Source organism: Schistocerca cancellata, chromosome 1 (assembly GCF_023864275.1).
Source record: "Schistocerca cancellata isolate TAMUIC-IGC-003103 chromosome 1, iqSchCanc2.1, whole genome shotgun sequence".
In the NCBI taxonomy this organism is placed as follows: domain Eukaryota; kingdom Metazoa; phylum Arthropoda; class Insecta; order Orthoptera; family Acrididae; genus Schistocerca; species Schistocerca cancellata.
In genome coordinates this window covers 203,307,221-203,326,721 of record NC_064626.1, presented here as the reverse complement: position 1 = coordinate 203,326,721, position 19,501 = coordinate 203,307,221, and the positions used below count along the sequence as shown (strand labels likewise).

General features: G+C 39.6%; 1 protein-coding gene across 1 annotated transcript in view; it reads right to left on the bottom strand.

Annotated features, from left to right (window-relative positions):
- LOC126168550 (active breakpoint cluster region-related protein) overlaps positions 1-19,501 on the bottom strand; it is a 130,425-nt gene that overhangs the window by 23,798 nt on the left and 87,126 nt on the right. The window contains exons 12-13 of the mRNA XM_049920565.1: positions 16,724-16,920; positions 10,788-10,954 (exon numbers count right to left, since the gene is read on the bottom strand). Of these exons, the coding sequence (XP_049776522.1) occupies positions 10,788-10,954; positions 16,724-16,920 (364 nt within the window). The remainder of the gene's footprint in view (positions 1-10,787; positions 10,955-16,723; positions 16,921-19,501) is intronic.

Sequence of the window (19,501 nt, the reverse complement as noted above, 5' to 3'; positions counted from 1 at the left end):
ACTCTGTGACCATAATGACACTGAAACATAGACTGACACATAAAAGGCTGAAATGCTAAATGTCTTTTTCCAAAATTGATTCATACAGAAGATCAATAGAAAAGCAACTGAAATCACTCAACAGAGGAAAGCCACTGGACCTGATGGGACACCATTTTGAATCTACGCAGAGTATGTGAAAAAAATTAGCACCAGTGTACAACAGGTCTCTTGAGGAGCAAAGCATTCCTTACGTTTGGATGAAAGCACAGGTCATTCTCAATTTCAAGAAACACTGTCCAACAGACGCACAAACCTGTGGGCTTACAGAGCCCGCACGAGATATAGTGGGCGATGTGCAGAGACCAATTTTTATCCAAAGCACTGGGTGAGTTTGTTTGGAAGGGGAGGCCAACAGTGTTTGCATCTTTCGGTCGGTCGGCAATGACAGGATCGAGACACATGTCCTGCAGTCTTTCTCAAATGATTTACAGAAACTATTTGGTAAAAAATTCATTTTTGTGTTGTTTACAGCTTTATATATCAGGTTAGTGATGATGCGTCCATCATTTCGTTAATGGTCATACCACTGTGATATTTATGTGGAAGTAAGGCACTGCACAAAATTCGAAGACGTTTGAATTGAAAAATAAGGGTCGCTGTTCTTTTGTGCTTGCTGCATATTACATAATAAGTTGCTGCATATGAAATGTAGCTAACATATTGAAGTTTCCTTTATACTTTGGTAGAATTCTCTATCAGTCACCAGTCTCGAGAAAACTTATCTGACATAGCACACTCATTTGTCAATGCACCCCACCGGCAATAAACCCACAGAGAAATATTCACAACACTCCCAATATTTGATAAATGGTTTGAGATATCGAAATGGGATTTTGCAAATGATAGCACACAAAGAGGAGAGTACTTTTCTATATGGTTATTATGCATAACTTAATTATCTATCCTCTTACTCCACCAACTACTGACTTTTTTGATGAAAGAATGTAAATCAGACAAGGAAAAAATTCTCAGATTTCCCAGTTAAAAATACACTTTCTCCCGGGTGAAAATACACTTTTTCTGTGTTACGTGACAGTATACTTCCTCTGAATGGTTATGGGTTTATACACTGGCATAGAATTTCCCAGCTCTTTAGAAAACAAAACTCAGGGAAAAAAACATGTTTTGGGAAGATGTTTCACGTGCAGCAACATATACACAGCATATTTTCGTACTAAGAAAGTATAAATTCTAATCCCACCAAACAATGCACGTTACTTTTCAAAGCATTGAAATTGAGTTTGTGATGCGCTTCTGTAAGCCAGTCATAGCTTATGTCATGTGATCTCGCCAGCCAATGAGAGCGGATATTCAGAGCATAAGACACGTGATGTGGTCAGCCTATAGCAACATCACCGTTAAGTAGCTCGAACACACAAATAGGAGAAGTTAATGGTTTAAATTAATGTACATAGTGTTACTACAAGAAAAGAAAAGCTTTCACATATAATATTGGCCTTGAAGATAAATAAGCTGCAAGAGAAGCTAAGCCTTCACATATCATGTTGATCTTTTTTGCATGTGTTGCACTTTAAGATATAGCACAAAAATGTGGCAGTAAAATTTTTTACGATGACATAAATGTCTGATCTTCTGGGCTCAAAATTCTTCTAAGTAATTGTCCTCAAAGAGTTGATTTTTAAATGAGAGTCAAACGCTCTATGATTTAGGAAATTCATCGTACCTTCTCGCACAGTTTATCTTGCATAAATGGAAATTTACATGGAAAGCAACACTTTTCAAACGACTATTCGTAACATTTTCCCATGACCTGTTAGAAAAGGTTTGTTTCAGCCACTGCCACAGAGCGCCAGAAAGTGCACAACGTGATCCAGTGGCAAACCCGTTAAGACTATTTACAAAAATAACTTCATTGTTCTGCAAGGCGATTAATGGTTGACTGTCAGACAGGTGGAAATAAAATAAAATCTGAAACCAATAACATATTTTAGCCTTCCATAATCATTTGAATGTATTTTAATTCACTTGGTAGCTCGGGGCCACAGAAATCTGTTTTGTTTTCATCTGATGTGAGAGCAATAAATGAAGAGGAAACAGCAAGATCACTAAATGTAAACACCAGTCACATGGAGACTACCCACCTCCCCACTACAACTGCTTTGTGCATCAGCCCGGATCTACGATATTTCCGAACTGGGGCGTTACTGGATAGTGGCTCCCCCCTCCCCCACCCACCCTCAAGTGTTTGAGGTAGGAGGCCAAAAATTAAAAATCAACTTCTCAAAAATATGTTCATTTTGTAGTGAACATCTTTCTGAAGGGTCTGATATATAAAGCAGAAAACTGAAGACATGTTATTTGGTCTTAAGTGTGCCAAAGTGCAGTGCCACACCTCTTCACACAGCATTCTTCTATCACATGTCACTGTATTTTGCTCTGTGGAATTCAAACGTGTAATAATTTGTAATGGAAGCCATCAAATCTATATGGGATTATTATTATTATTTGTAACTGAGAGGATAAGAACTCTTCAGATAATTTGCACTCTTTATTGCCTACTAGCTAATAACTTGTTGTTTTGTGTGACATAAAATTAAATAAAACTTGAAAAGACAAGCAAGACAGTACACATTTCTTCAATTCTCAAGACCTAGCATTTTCCTCTCTCTAATCTTGCTCCACATTTACACAGTGTGATTTTCTTTCTGGGAAAGAATCTATTACCTCATCAAACTTTGTTAAACGTTTTGCTACAAAGGAAAAATGAAATGTCATTGTCTAATACTGAAAAAGCTGTTAATACAAACAGTACCCAAGACTGCTGTGATTCTCGATCTAATTACGTGTATTTTGTCACTGCCTGCCTGCCTAATATTGCAGCAATTGTAACACACACCAAATAGACTGTTTTGGCACAACTGATCAATTTTATAACACAACAGAATATAACTCACAAACTACCAATATCAAATAAATGCCTGTTAGGTCTACCACAAGCAGAAAGTTTTATGTTAGGAAATAGTTTCACATTTCACTCGTACACTCCTGCTTCTGAAGCATGAGATCGAAAAGCAGTAGTACGAAATTTTATACACATTGGGAATCGTCATATTCTTCCATAATTTATGTGATGTCTCCATTTCTTCTCCTTCCTCATTCTAAGAAACAATGTTGTCATAATTAATTCTGTAACTATTCCTGCCAGTGTCAAAAATTATTCTCCGGTTAACTTCACTAACCTCGCTACAATCACCGGTTTAGTTATCCCGCGTTCATTTTCTGGTTAAGCGTTATTATGTGTTCGTACTATGCGTTTTCCACGCTACTTCCAGAACAAACTTAGCGGCTGCTAGCCAGAGACTGTACAATTGGCCCTTACTAGTGTAGCGGTCCGGCCAAAAATTTACTGACAAATTTCATTTTCTTGGATACGCTGAGAAGATAATATGTAATCTTTCTTACCTGTTATTCCTGTTAGTCTTTTATTTCCACTCTGGTAGTCTGAATCTATACATTTCACTAGTAATTATAACAACACTGATCAATCGCAAACCCTGTCAACCATGTAAACAGCAATTAGCATTCACTCATTCGGCTTTATTCCGCTAAGTTCTTATAGCTCCGTCTCCTTTTGTCTGGAGGAAGTTTATTTCTAGATGCAACAGGGATTACCCTGACAGAGACATCACATACACTATGCACGCATTCAAAAATCAACCTACGATTAGTTCAGAAATCAACTTAGAATGTGTTCAAAAATAATCAAAAACCAGCAGGGATGCATTTCAAACTCATATGAGTAATCGATTGACCAATGTGTGTTGGATGCTACATTCTTTGTGAAACAAGGTTTTTTTTTTCTGAAGAATTGAGAATTGCGACCTGGGGTAGATACCCCGGTCTGCCCCCCCCCCCCCCCCCCCTCTCCCCTATAGATCTGGGCCTGTTACGCATGCATGAATGTGGCAGCTTAGGTGTGCCAGTAAAATTTTCCTGGGTAGCATCTGGCTGCTTGCTGGTATTGCTGATACAGCTAACTGTCACACTTCTGTAGCCAGAGGAAGGAGAAGGTACTACTTACACGTGACTCAATTGCGCATGCACATGATCTCGCTCGCAACTGTTCACATGAATGTAATGTAAATAGTTATAATGTCACGCTCATCAAAGGCAATTTGTTGTTATGAAGCACTGCATAGTTTTCCTAAAGCCTTTGACACATTTTGCTGTTGGCAGACGCTTGTATGTGCATTGTGTTTTGTTGTTGTATATGGCGCATTTTCTTTGCAACATACTGCGAATGCGTATTCAGAAACCCCCTTTACTGTATCATTACAAAATTGTAGAACAAGCATTGGAAACAGTTACTTCCATAAAATAGCTAGGAGTATACGTACAGAGTGATCTCAAGTGGAATGACCACATAAAATTAAATGTGAGTAGGCAGATGCCGGACTGAGTTTCATTGGAAGAATCATCAGGAAACATAGTCCATCAACAACGGAAGTTGCTTACGAGACATTCATTCATCAGTATGGGATCCATACCAGATAGAGCTGATAAAGAAAATAGAAAAGATCCATTGAAGAGCAGCATGTTCCACTATAGGTTCATTTAGTAAGCTCAGAGGCGTCATGGAGATGTTCAACTAACTAGTGACACATGGGCACAGCCAATATATCACTTCCTCCAATGTGTATCTCCTGAAAAGAACACGAAGCTGAATTCAGAGAGATTCGATCCCACACAGAAGCTTACCACTAATCACTTTTCTCATAAACAAAACGTGGCTGGAAGGGAAAAGGGGAAGTGACACTGGTACACATAATACCCTCCACCACACAATGTAAGGTGGCTTGCGGAGTATACATGAACATGTACACAAAAATTATCTAGTTTATAAACTAGATAATTATCTAGTTCATAAATTAGATAATTTTTGTATACATGAACATGTACACAAAATTATCTAGTTTATAAACTAGATAATTATCTAGTTCATAAATTAGATAATTTTTGGAGCTGGTGTCTCGAATGCTCTACTGAGTGTTAAGAGGGCACAGGTTTCAATTTGAGAGGGTGCACCATGTTGCACCAGTCACAATGGCATCTACTGTAGCGTGTTCATAGTTAAACATTATCTATGCAACAAATTACTATATTTCATCTCCAAATTGTCTCATGCATCCTTAAACATTGCTCCTGTCATAATTTTCCAACAGTTTCTCCTTTTTTTGCCCACACACAATGATTGCTAACTCACAAACAAATAGCCTCACACCACAGAACACTCCTACAGTACGCAGCACAATTTCTGCCTGAGTTTTCATTTCCCAAACTGCACTTTGGTATCCATAGTTGCCTTTACAGCCATTTAATGCTTTCATTTGTCCATATCCATGTCTATTTCACATTTTGATTCTTTTTCACCAAGTAACATGCCATCCCAAGTGGTTCCCTGCTTCATCTATCTGCATCAGTTTAGAAATATATCCCTATCCCTACTCAAAACTCAGTCCCGCATCTTGATCCTTAAATGTTGCCGAAGCCTTTGTCTCCTCCCTCCTTTCCTCCACCACCAATGGCCTAACCATAAAAATTCTCTTACCTGGGTACCACCCCTCCTGCCACGATTTTCAAATTTTCAGATTTAATCAGCCCCTATCACTCACAAACCTAGTAGTATAGAAACGAATCTTCATGGTGCAAGCATCCCTGAACAACCTGAGGTCCCTCTGTACGATCCGTTACTGGGCAACTACAACTCCATACACCACACCTCCCAAATCGAAATACTTGATCCACACCCCAACACCTGGTGGAGCACTCCAGACACAACTTCCAAAAATTATCAAAGTTAATGCAAAGTTTCACGTACCACTGCCCATCAACAACAATCCAACTCCAGTGAATCCCCTGTCAACTACTACCTTTACCATCTGCTACATCCTACAAAACCCAGTACCTAAACAAACCGAAGGCACTGTTGTCAACCTATCCACAAAAAATGTCAATCTTACAGAAGTTACTACTCTCCTTCTCCTGATCTTCACAGTGGAAACAGTTCTTTGCTACCAATCTCTCCAACCAAAGTGAACCTAGCCCCTACACTGAACCATACCTCTCCAACTTTGCACCACCATCCAACTGCGACTCTCCCAGTCTCCCATGTGACCACCCCCTGGTTACCTTCCAGGAATTCCTTATCTGCAATTTGGTCACACTGTCTTTCCCCAGATTCCTTCCCAAGAACACAAACTCTCCACAGAACAGAAAACAGCCATCTGCAGCCTCAAGGCAGACACTGATTTAAACGCCCTGCTTGCAGACAAAGTCTCCACCACTGTTGTGATGAATCACAGTGACAGAAGACATCTGCCAACTGCCCGACTCCTCCACATACCAATCCTGCTATAGTGATCTCATTCCAGTAGTATAACCTCCAATTGCTATCAGTTCCCACAGAAATCCTTAAACAATCCCTGCATTATTTCTCTGAATCCAGAGACCCCCCCACCACACACACACACACACACACACACACACACACACACACACACACACGTATCCACCCACCTTCCACATGCTTCCCAAAATTCATAAACATAACAATCCTGGATGTCCCGTTGTAGCTAGTTACTGTGCTCTCTCTGAAAGGATCTTCTCTCCTGTTGACTAAAACATCCAACCAATTGATTGCAGATTTGCTTCTCATATTAAATGCACAAATCACTTTCTTCACTGACTCTCACCATTCCCATCCCAATATTTCTCACTGTCAATGCCATCTCCGTATACACCAACGCCACCCACACACATGGCTTTGCTGCAGTCGAAACTCTCACTAAAGTACTTGTCCTTTGAGGGGATATGATGTACAGGGTGTCTCTTGAAAGACACCTGGGAGGGGTCTGTGGGTTGAGTGGCACAGTCACCAGCCGCCGCCACTGCATCCGCCAGCCGCTGCTGCGCCCGACTCTTGGGCATTCATCAGCTGGTAGTCACCTGCACATGCACTCCCCCAAGTTAAGAGCAAACAATATTGACATCTGATTAACTTAAGCTTACCTTTATATATACAGCATGTGCTCAAAATAATGTCCTTCTGTGGTAAGAGCAGCCTGACATATCCTGAACACATTAGCAAACACTCGACAAATTTTGGCTGCTCAAATCTGGGAAATGACTAGCCGAACCCTGTCTTCCAACTCTTCAAACGTGTGGGGATTGGTTGCATACACCTTTTCTTTTAACGTTACCCAAGGACAAAAATCACACAGATTTAGATCTGGGGAACACAGAGGCCAGTCAACTATCCTACCAACAAAAACACTTTGTATGGAGATATGTGGTCTTGCATTGTCCTGCAAGAAATAACCATAAATCTTTTTGTTAGGTGTTAGTTCTTGGAAAAAAAAGAATGCAGTGTATTGTTCACATACCTGTCGGATCATATTGTTTCATGGAAAAAGATTATTTGTCTTGCACTAATTGCACACCACACTCCTGTTTTCACATCATGCCGAAATTGTTGATGTAATTCATGAGGATTTTTGGAGCTCCAATGTCAATTGTTCTGAGAATTTATGTGCCCTGACAAATGCAGCCATGCTTCATGCTTCATCAGCCAATGTTTATAGGTGATCTTGAGGTAACCTTCCAAGTTCCCAAAACCCCAAGCCCCTTTCCAGGTTCAGGTTCACTTGTGATACTTTCATGATCTTGACCCAGGGCCAAGACACCCTATCCCCATTCCTCCATAGCCACCAGTTTCTCTCTCACTCGTTTCATCTGGTTCTCCTCAGCCCAATGTGTAACTTTCCTGCATGTTGACCTCCATCTCTTGATGGCTCCATTCTTACCTTTGTCTATATAAAACTGCATTAACCACCAAATGTAGATAAATTTATAAATCTGTCATCCCTTAAATCTGAAAAAGTTGCTCATATGCAGTCCAGTACCCCTGCCCTGGATGGCGTACATGCAGTGATGAGAATTACCTTGCCCAGTATGTTGAAGGTCTCACCAAGACCTTCACAGGCAGGCAGTATCCTCAAACTACTCTGCAAACAGATTTGCTGTACCACAAGTTCACACATCTCTGTAATGCTCCCACCACCCCAAAGAACCAGCTGCGAAGGAGCAACCCCCTCATCATGCAATATCACCCTGGACTGGTAGATTGGAGCAACTAAACCGCATCCTTCACAAGGTCTGTTATTGGGCATTGAAATAAGGGAAATTCTATCCACAATCCTTCCCACCCCTTAGTATTCTGCTGCCCATTCAATCTTCACAACATCTTGGTCCATCCTATGCCATTCCCACTACCAGCTCCTTGCTGCCTGGGCATCACCCCATGGAAGACCCAGGTACAAGATCTGCCTAATTCACTCACCCAGTACTCCTACTCTAGTTCCTGTCACAGGTCTGTCATTGCCATCTAGTGGTAAATGGCAACACTCCTCAGAAGCACAGTTCTGCTTCCTTGCATGTAGTGAACATCAAGTGGAACATGTTCAGCAAGGCGCACTTGTCACTGACGTGCCATAACTTATTCAGATATTACTTGTTTGGATGATTAGAAATTATACATAAGGCTGGTAACAAATCTCCACTGGTGAGGAAGAGATATGTTTACAATAATAACAAAATATTTCGATACATTAGCTACATTTCACATACAGGAATGTGTAATTTAAAGAGCACCAACCAAGAAGTACCAGCATTTTTCATAAATGTTGGTAATTTGCGAGATTCTTAAAACAGGAAACAAACATGGGCACGATCTTATTGAGAACTTAAAAACAGAGGATGGGTGGGATTCAGACACTCATTGTGGATGACTAACGATTTCAAGTGATTTCTAGATATGGTTGGGGGTCACATTTCAAACAAAGGGCACAATTCTCACAGTGTTAGGAGCAATGACACCAAAAATCAGCTGGAAACAAGAGATCACCTTATCACCGACTGCATAACACATCAAGTTGCGAGCAGACAATGTTCCTCTATACAGAAACAACACAAAAAAGGTGCACAAAGGGCTGAAAATGATATATGGCTTCCTCAATTCAAGGTCACCTTTCAGCCTTCCTTTTACTGACAATGAGGTCGAGAAAGCCAGTGAATGCTTAAAGCTAAGGAAAGCAGCAGGGCTAGATGGGAGTGTTCCAGAATTTATCACCAACCTTGGCAAAAATGGAAGAAAATGGCCTACAAGATTTTACTCAGTCTGCTTGAGCAAAAGTCACATACCAGCAGCTTTTAAGACAGCAAAAATCCTTGCAACCCTCAAACTAGGGAAACTGAAAGACAACCCATCAAACTGATGCCCGACTGCCTTTCTCAGCGTCTGTTATACAGTGCTAGAAAAACTCACCTACAACAGGATTTACTGCACAGTGACAGTAAAGTGCCTTGCTACCAAGCAGGCTTCAGGCAAAACTGCAGCTGCTGTGATCAAGTACTGGCAATCACTCCTTATATCAATACTGGTATCAATAAAGGACTAAAAACTTCAGCGGTGTTTGTGGATCTGACTGCTGGTTATGATACAGTGTGGCTGGCTGGACTAATGCTAAAGCTACAGCAAATTGTATGTCACTTAAGGCTAACAACACTGTTGTCCAACAATGTTGAAAAACCAGTTTTTCCGAGCACATCTTCATAACAAAATGAACAAGTCATATACAATCACGAATGGTCTACCACAAGGATCCGTCCTCGCCCCACTGTTGTTCAGCCTGTATGTACGTTACATGCCAGAAACTATCCAAGAAGTTCTGCCATGCAGATGATACTACCATTACATTACAAAGCAAGCACTTAGAGGATGGAGAAAACATGCTCACACAAGACCTGAGACTAGTTGGTGATTATTACTGACACTGGAGATAGTGTCCCAACACTACAAAAACTGAAGTGACAGCTTTCCATCTCAACAACTTCTTAGCAAACCAGCCGCTACAAGCCATTTTTTGTAATAAAATGGTTCAGAACAACACTCACTCTAAGTATCTCAGATCACACTGGATTGTTCACTACATTCAGGACTCACCTCATAGCACTTGCAGGAAAGTTAAATACCATGACCAACATTATCCAGGAACCAGCTGGAACTTCTTCGTAGCTCGAGATTACACTCTCTGTACTGTGACCTTGTCTCTCTTATATTCTACAGCTGAATATTGCACATCATATGGTACAAGAATATGCATTTCAGCAAGATGGATGTTTACAGGAATGATACAATAATACAACGGAAATTCCACAATAGACAATTAACACCTCATCTACACATTAATGTTATGTGGCATACAAAAGAGTAAACTTATTACTTTCTTTCAATTTAAGCACACAAACTTATATATGTAGCTATGGAGGTGAGTGTCTGGGTCTCTCTCTGTTTGTGGGGCAGAGAGGAGGGAGGGACAGCATGGAGCAACAGAAACCCGAAAGCCAGTGCACTTACCCAATTTCAAAGTGAGCATACCATTCACCAGTTCATCAGCAGATGAATTGTTGCTAATCCAAAGATTATTCGCGATACAAAATATTATTTAATGCATTCAATTTTTCTCTCCCCATTCCTCTTACCTTTCTGTTTCAATCTTTTACTCTCCCAACATCAAAAGCTACACTTTTCATGATGAATCATCAGCTTTATTTCCTTAGAGAGCTATTCTTCAATACCGCACTTTTGTATATGCATCTCATCAACTGCTTAAACTATGTATTACATTTCAAAACTATTTATTTCTTCTTATTAAACAATGACTTACTTGCAAACTTGTTGAATTTTAGCCCCAAACAGTCCTGAGGTTTTTGCAGCAGGAACTCTCCTGAGCGTTACCTCACTTGGCACAAATTTTAACGATATTTTTAAGGTACAGTTCTGAAGTGGCATGGATTTTGCAACCTGCTGATCCCCTAACCACGATCTGCTTAACTGGAAAGTAAAGTAAAGTTGATATCATTAGTATACCAGATAATGCATTATTTGCACTTGATAAGCCCCCACAATGGATACACAATGATAGAAATGAAGTACTTAGTGAGAAGGAACAATAACTAAAAAAGAATTAAACAGATATTTCAAAGACACATTTCACTTCTACATACCTAATTACATACGTCAAACAGAATGTACAACTAACAATAGCACATAATCCAAATTTTGCATAAGAAATGATCAATCAAAGGCTTCATACAACAAATAAAAAGTTAATAGCAACGTTAAAAGAGCACAAGTCATGTGGCAGCCAACTAATTTATAGGGTGAACAGCTAATACAATAAGGGACGAAACTGAGAAAACAGTTGGATAGTTCAAATAAAAGGCTCGCTGAGTTAAAACTGAGGCTGACTGCTTCAGAATACTGTACTTGCCTGCTTCTTAACTGCAGGATACAAGTCACATAGTTTGCAAAACCAAAACTTTATCTTTTTCCTTCCTGGTAGTGAGTGCATACATATCTTTGGATTGTGTCATATGAAGACTGGTTCTTGATGCTTTCAATGTTTCAACTGATGTACAATTTCAATTTAGGTAATGCTAGTAAAAATCATTTACAAATTCTCCAGGTAGTAGTAATCTAATAACGAGAGTACGATCTTACATTAAAAACATAAAAACTTGTGGAATGTTAATTTCCAAACTTTAGATTTTCATATAATTTGTTCTACTAGTTACATTTGGCTACTCGCAACCTCATACATATTTCTGAACAGCTTCTGTAAGAAGCTTTCTTTTTTTCAAATGGTACCTTTTTCACCCCGTATATAAATGAAATTACATCTACATCTACAAACATATTCTGGAAACCACAGTCAAGTGCATGCCAGAGTGTATTTCCCATTGTTGTAATCAGTTGTTAGACTAGTTACTGCTACTTATGATGTCATTAAGATCATGCACCATTCACGCCCTAACAAGGCTGTGTACAGATTAGACATATTTTCAATAAAAGTGCTGTCTCGACATTAAAGGGAACTAATTTATTAATGTCCTTTGGCTGATCACCATCTCTCCCACTTCCCACTTTATCATAATGGAACAAACACCTTAACCCATAGTGTGGGCTTGCCACTCCAACAAGAGTTGTCAGCATCTAAAGATCAGTGTTATCTGCTATTGGGTGGACTGACAGGATGCAAGTCACTGCATGCTGTCTACAAATCTAAAATGCCTCAGACTGGAATAGACACAGGAAGTGTCACAAGGATATCAAATAGCAGAATGTAGACTTATGAATCCTATCCTGCTCTGCATCATCTTCATCATCTTGAGAGCTAAGCAGATATCCCAATCCCAACGGGAAACAACATTCCACCTATGTGTCAAAAGATGGTTGTGCAAGCATGGCCAGAACTTACAACTATAGAGGACTGGCATTGCCCACCAGCCGTCCACCTTGGGAAACTCATGTTGACCAAAGCAGAATCAGAATGGTCAGATGGAGATTTGAACTACACTGCTCCCAAATGAAAGTCGTGTCTTAACCACAATGATCATTAAAGTGTTGAGCGTTGGAGAGAAGAAGAAAAAGGAGGAAGAAGAAATGGAGGGAGGGTGGCTGCTTCCTGAACCACTGAACTCGCTTGACAGATTGTAATCAAATAGACTACTTATAGTCTGGGGAGAATATATTTGAGTTTCATTGCCTGAATGAAGAAGGCACTTTAAGCACAAGACTCAGAATAGATTCTATTAACATTGATAACAAGACAAAAAGTATGCAAAGGAATAAAAGATCATTGGTCAGTCGGAAGTGGCAAAGATATAAAAACATCAGACACACTAAAAAGATATTGCTCACTTGCACGCAGGCACTACAAGGTAATCAGCACAATGAACCATACTATGTAACGTAACTACTCATTATAGCTCTGAAGAGAAATTAGATTATGATGCCTCAGCAAACATGGCAACTTTCTTGTGCATCTATGTCAGTCAGTACTTTCTACTAAGGCTGAAAATGATGCCCTGTCTTTTAAATCATTATTTCACTTTACATTATTGATTAATAGTAATAATAACAACTAATCAAACAAATTGAGAAGAAGGATTTCAAATGATATGCAGGTACTGAATTAATTTAATAATTTAATGAGGTAATTTGGTCCTGTACACAATAATTATTTCTTAAAGAAAGGACTGGAATAACTATAAAAGGATGTATACATGGGGAAAAAAAGGTCCCGGTTTTTCCCAGATCTCCCAGTTAAAAACATACCTTTTCCATGATAAGCAACAGTGTACTTTCCCTAAGAGCTTAAAAACATCAAACCTTCGAATGGTAAAGGTGTTACACACCAATGAGAACTTCCCAGCACTATAGAAAATGAAAATGAAACTCAGCCAAAAAAAGTTTTGGAAAGATCTTTGATGTACAGCAACATGTATGCTGCAAATTTTCATATTACGATGCACTGCATATTTTTGTATTATGAAAGTATTAATTCGAATCCCACCAAACACAGCAAATTACTTTCCAAAGCACTGAAACAGATTGCAATGCACTATTGTAAGCCAATCATACATAGCTCATGTCATGTGAACTCATCAGCCAATCATACCAGATATTCAGAGAATAGGACACGTAATGTAGTCAGCCAATAGCAACATCACTGTTAAGTAGTGTGAGTGCGCAAAGAGGAAAAGTTAATGGTTTAAATTAATGTATGTAGTGTAACCACAAGAAAAGCTACGCTTTGACATATAATGCTGGTCTTAAAGATTAATAAGCTATAAGAAAAGTTAAGCTTACACATATAACATTGGTCCTTTTAGTATTTGTTACACTTTGAGATACTTCACATGAATGTGCCAGTAAAATTTAAAACTACGACAATGTCGCGTCTTCAGGGCTAGAAATTAATCTAAGTGGCTGGTCTTGAAAGTTTTTAAGTTTTAAATGGGAGTCAAATGGTCTGTGATTTAAGAAATTCATTGCACATTTTCATACGCAACATAGTTCATCTTGCGTAAAGGAAAATTTCCTTTGCGAATAACACTTTTCAAAGAACCATTCGTAATCTTTTCCTGCGACCTCTTAGACATGGGTTTGTTTCAGCAGCTGCTAGTGAACGCCAGAAAAAAAGGCGTTACTGCGTGTGGGCAGCTACGATGATGAAGGAAGCCCATATGTTCATACACATACGGCATTAAGAGATCTTACATGACACCATAAAAGAAATACAACATTAGAGGATACTCAAAGAGCATAGGAATTTCATAAACTATACTAAACTGCATAATTAGGCTTAAAGCACATATTCATATGTCCAGATTCACAATCAAGTAGGCCCCAACCTGATATTAAGCTTTTGAGTGTGCCTTTTGGGATGCAAATTTTCTTGGACCCGGTAATCTATTGTCTCATGTTTGATTCTTTATTATGGCATAATGCCATACGTGCCAGAAGATGAAAATGTGCACTTGAATTTCAGTGAGCAGTTGAAACTAGCCAATAGTGTAGAATGAAGCACTTCGTTTCCTATAAATTGACTGCAGCTGTGGAAAAGATTAATAAAAGCCACATTTATTTAGCAAACTGACAAAAATAACTTCATTGTTGTGCAAAGTGATTAATGTTTGACTGCCAAAAATGTGGAAATAAAATAAAATAAAATAACTGAAACCAATAGCAGCCTTCTGTAACTAAGTGAATGTATTTTAATTCACATTATAGTTCCCAGCCACAGAAATCTGTTTTGTTTTCATTTCATGAGTGAACTGTAAACAAAGAGGAAATAGGACATCAGGAAACAGCAAAATCACTAAACGTAAACACTGGTCACTATCCCCCTCCCTACTAAAACCCAGATTGCCCTGCGCATGCGCAAATCTGGCAGCTTGGGCACGCCAGAAAATTTTTTCTCTGTAGCATTGCTGCTTATTGGCACTGCTGCAGCCACATTTCAAGTAGCCAGAAGCAGAAGGCACTGTTCATACGCAAATCAACTGCACATGTCCATGAGCCCGCTGGCAACTGCTCAAAACGAACTTAATGTAGACAGTTGTGCTGTCACGCTCATAGGAAGCAGTTAAGCAGTTTGCTGTTATGAAATACTCCATAGTCTTCATCCTAAAACCTTTGACACATTATGCAGTTTATCAGTTCTTACCAGTCAAAATTACAAAAACTTAACTCAGAACTAAAGCAATGAAAAACTCCAGGAATTCTAGAAAATTCCCAGGTTATTCACGGTTTTCTCCCAGATAAAAAAATCCCCAGGTTTTCCCTGGTTGTACCAGAGCATGTACACCCCATAAAATGACTATGGCAAAATTTATTCAGCATATAATCTGAATGACAAATCTAATATCTAAGATTTACTTAGTACGAGGGTCATTCGATAAATAATGCCTCCAAGTTTTTTTTACAACAGTTAATACAGGAGAAGATCGATTTAGGTGCTTCAAATTTGATGTTTCTTTTGCACATGTATGAAGTTTTGAACACTTCTGTCAGATAGGAGAGTTGTAGTGAACCATAAAAGTAGCATCTACACACTACACTCATTGCAAGCAACATGCTGCGATTGAATTCTTGGTTGTACAAATGAAACTGTGGTGTACATCGATAAACATTTGTGTGCCTTATATGGTAATGACTTAGTTGATAGGAGTACTTTTTGATGACAGATGAAGAGTTAAAGCATCTGAAAGTACACAAACTGACCTCTAGGATCACCCATGTTCAGTACGACCTAACTCCCCCTGCTCTGGACATGGTGTATCATGCGGATGCCGTTATCATGAAGTCTGGTGCCTCAAAACTCAACAACCGGCTCCACAACTTTTGGTGTGCACTATAAGTGTGTGTGTGTGTGTGTGTGTGTGTGTGTGTGTGTGTGTGTGTGTGTGTGTAATTATAACTGTCAAAGGAGTGCTCAAAAAGGGTTCTCACAACAGGCCATGAGAATCGAAGACAAGCCATTTCATCCGAACTGCCCGAGTAGTTTAGGCAAATGGAGAGACCTTTCTGTCATGGATCATCACAGGTGGCTAAACCTTGGTGCAACACAATGTATAAGAAACAAAAGGGCAGTCAATGTGTTGGTACCATCTGCAATCACCAAAAAAGATGAAATATAAGGGGTTAACCAGTAATTCAGAGGCATATCTGCAAACCCCAAACACAGTAAATAACTGCTTCCAATGTGTTTAGCCTAACAAGATTCCAAAAGAAATCATGTTCCAAAACAACAATATACGCTCACAGAGAAGTCTCAAAATTCAGTTGGATATCACTGCCTTAACCATCCTATACCCCAGACTGGCACCATTGGACTTCCATCTATTTGAGCCACTTAAGGATTTTGCACATGGGACACACTTTGAAGATGACGAGAGCACGAGTCATGCAGTGAAAACATGGCTAATGGCTATGAGCACAGGACAAGGGCTTTTCCCAACAGGCAATTCATGCTTTTAAAGATTACGCCACAGTATGTGATGGAGGCTGCAGAAAAATAGTATATGTAAAAGAAATGTTGACTGATAGCGTCACCAACTTCTGCTTCTTTTGAAACAATTGTGGATAATTATTTATTGAATGAGCCTCATACTAGTATGTGAAAAGTCACGACTGACATTATGTGCTTCTTGCATAAGAAAACTGATTAGAAAGAAATGCATAATCCCCCCCCCCCCCCCCATCTCCCCTGCCTCGCTGCAATACACTATTCAAAATATTCGTAGATCTACTTACAACTTGAGTGCACTTTGCCCTAAGTATTGCTCTGTCTTGGCTCTCTTCATACAGGAGAATTCTCAGGTTCTGAGATCCTTCCAGTTCAATAATAAATTCCTCATTCCAACGTGGTGCAGCTGAATTGCAAACAAGTTTTGTTTTGGCTTTACGAAAGTAGTGTCCATATGAGTCCACTTCAACACATACAAATAAATCTGTAATAAATAAACACAAATAAGCATAAAATGTAGAGATCTAAAGAGACCCCTAAAAGAGCATCTAAAATACTATTTAATGTTTTCTGCTGGGTGACACAATAACCACGAAAAGATTAAAAATAACCACTCACTATATAGTTATGGTAATGAGTGTCTGAGAATGAAATAATCCCACATGCGAACACACACACACACACACACACACACACACACACACACACACACAGAGAGAGAGAGAGAGAGAGAGAGAGAGAGAGAGCGAGCACTATATTGCAACATCACTGCAGGCTGACTGGGGTGCGGAGAACAGGGAGATCACAGAAAGAACAAAATGGATGCAAATTAATGAACAGATGCACCAAGTTACAGTAAAATGGCATGGAAGGTATGGAGAAGGAGGTGAGGGTGGGGTGGGGATGGGGGGGGGGGGGATGGATGGGAAGAGAGTAATTTCAAAGAAACTGCTCTTGGAGGGGTGGAGATGCAGAAGATACAGGTTGTGAAGCAGCCATTGAAGTTGAATGGTATATAGGTGGTCAGCTTTACTCTTGGCCACACTTTGGTAGTGGCTATTCACTCACTTCAACAGCTGGATCATGGTCATGCCCATACAAAAGTTATGCAGAATTGATATACGGCATAGCAGTACCTGATGGTGTAGGGGACACCTGTAACAGAATTGAAATAGGATGTGCTGGATGGATGCGTGAGACAGGTCTTGCTCCTGGGCCAACACAGAGATATGACCATGTGGCAAGAACAAAAGATGTGGCATAAGGATGACTCAGGATATGATTTTGGCTGGTTAGGGGAATACCAGTTTGAGAGAGATGAGAAAGATGTTCCTCATTTCAGAACATGATTAAAAGTTGGCACAGCGCTAGCAGAAAAAATGGTTAAGTTGTTCCAGTCCAGAGTAATACTGGGTAGTAAGGGAGGTGATCCTTTGCAACTGGTTTTCGGGTAATTTGAGAATTAGAGGTGTGTATCGATATGGGACAGGAAATCCATTTGTGGACTAGGTTCAGAAGGTGTGCCTGTGTGAGGCTACAGTGAGAAAGCCAGCACACTAAGGAAGGGACTGCTCATCATTAGATATGTGTTTTCCAAGGGTGACAGGACCATGCAGAAGATACTTTTTAGAAATAGAGTGATGGCATCTATAGGAGTGAAGGCACCTGCAATGGTTGGTTAGCTTTAAAAGTATGTAAGTTTTCATGGAACCATCAGACAGATGGCATACAATGTCCAAAAAGGTGACAGACTGGATAGAGGATAAGGTTTTCAAGTTTTATAGGTGACAATTTCTTAGACTTGGGTTCAGATCATAAAAGTACCATCAATGAACCTGAAGCAGACAAGGTATTTAGGATTGAAGTTGGTCAAGGAAGTTTCCTCTAGATGGCCCATAAACAGATTGGCATATGCAGTGGTCATGTAGATGCTCATGCCTGAGCCACAAGTTTGTTTGTATATCTTTCCCCCAAAGGAGAGGTAGTTGAGTAAGGGTATAGCTTGCTCACAAGTAAAATGAATGACATGATGGGCGAGGAGTCATCACTATTCTGGGAGAGATAGTGTTCAATGGTAGCAATGCCTTGCTATTTATTTATTGTGCTTTAGTTCATTGCAGCTACAACAGAGACCAGACAGGTCAGAGAACATACACAGCTCTGTTGAACTGTGAGAATTGTAACACCAGTACAATGTGATAGATTGGAAATGTGCACCTGTGTATTCTCTACTAGTTAGTGCTGAGGAAGGACAGAGCTGGAAATCTTAGCAACATTTTCAGTCATATTTGAGTGCATACTAACCTCTCAAAAGCTCAACTATGAGGTGAGTTGTCATGCGCAGTACTCTGTCACAGTACACACACAATGAGCTCGGTCACAGATTTGCCACACATGTAAATACATTCTCTCCTATACTAACTATGAACTTAAGACTTGAAAACTGGTTCTACAGCCAGTATTGTCATAAACATGGCAACAACTTATGGTAATTACTCACGTTGTTGTGTATCTTTATTTATTTTACACCCTTTATCTCTTATTTCTGTCACTGTGTTCCCAACCCTTTAGAGACCACTCTTCAAATAATTGAAGGAATAAGAGTATTCGCTCATCCCATAGTTGAGGCACTGAGAGACACATAAAAAAGACTAAATGCTGCTAGTTTTACACAAATTCCTCTTCAGAGCTAATAGAAGACAGACATAACCTGGACAGCTATAATGCCCCAGCTGACTACATTGTGCTGGAATTGCAGCTTGACTAAGCAGAGGGATTGTGTTGGGTGGAGTACGTGATGGGAGAAGGTAGGCATGGAGTGAGAGGGAGAGTTTTGCTAAAATGGCTGAAAGATGGGAGACATGGAGTTTTTTCACACAGTTTCAGTCCATTGATAGTTAACATGTAACTTGCTCTAGGTTTAGTCTCATACTGATGCAAGAAGCAGTTACCCTTAAAAAGTTGTGGGTTTCTCTTTGTGAAAATGAGAATCCTATGTAATAGTTCCACAGCATATTTTTATTCACTAGTACAGAAAGAAATTAGACACAGTTTGCAGTGTCCAA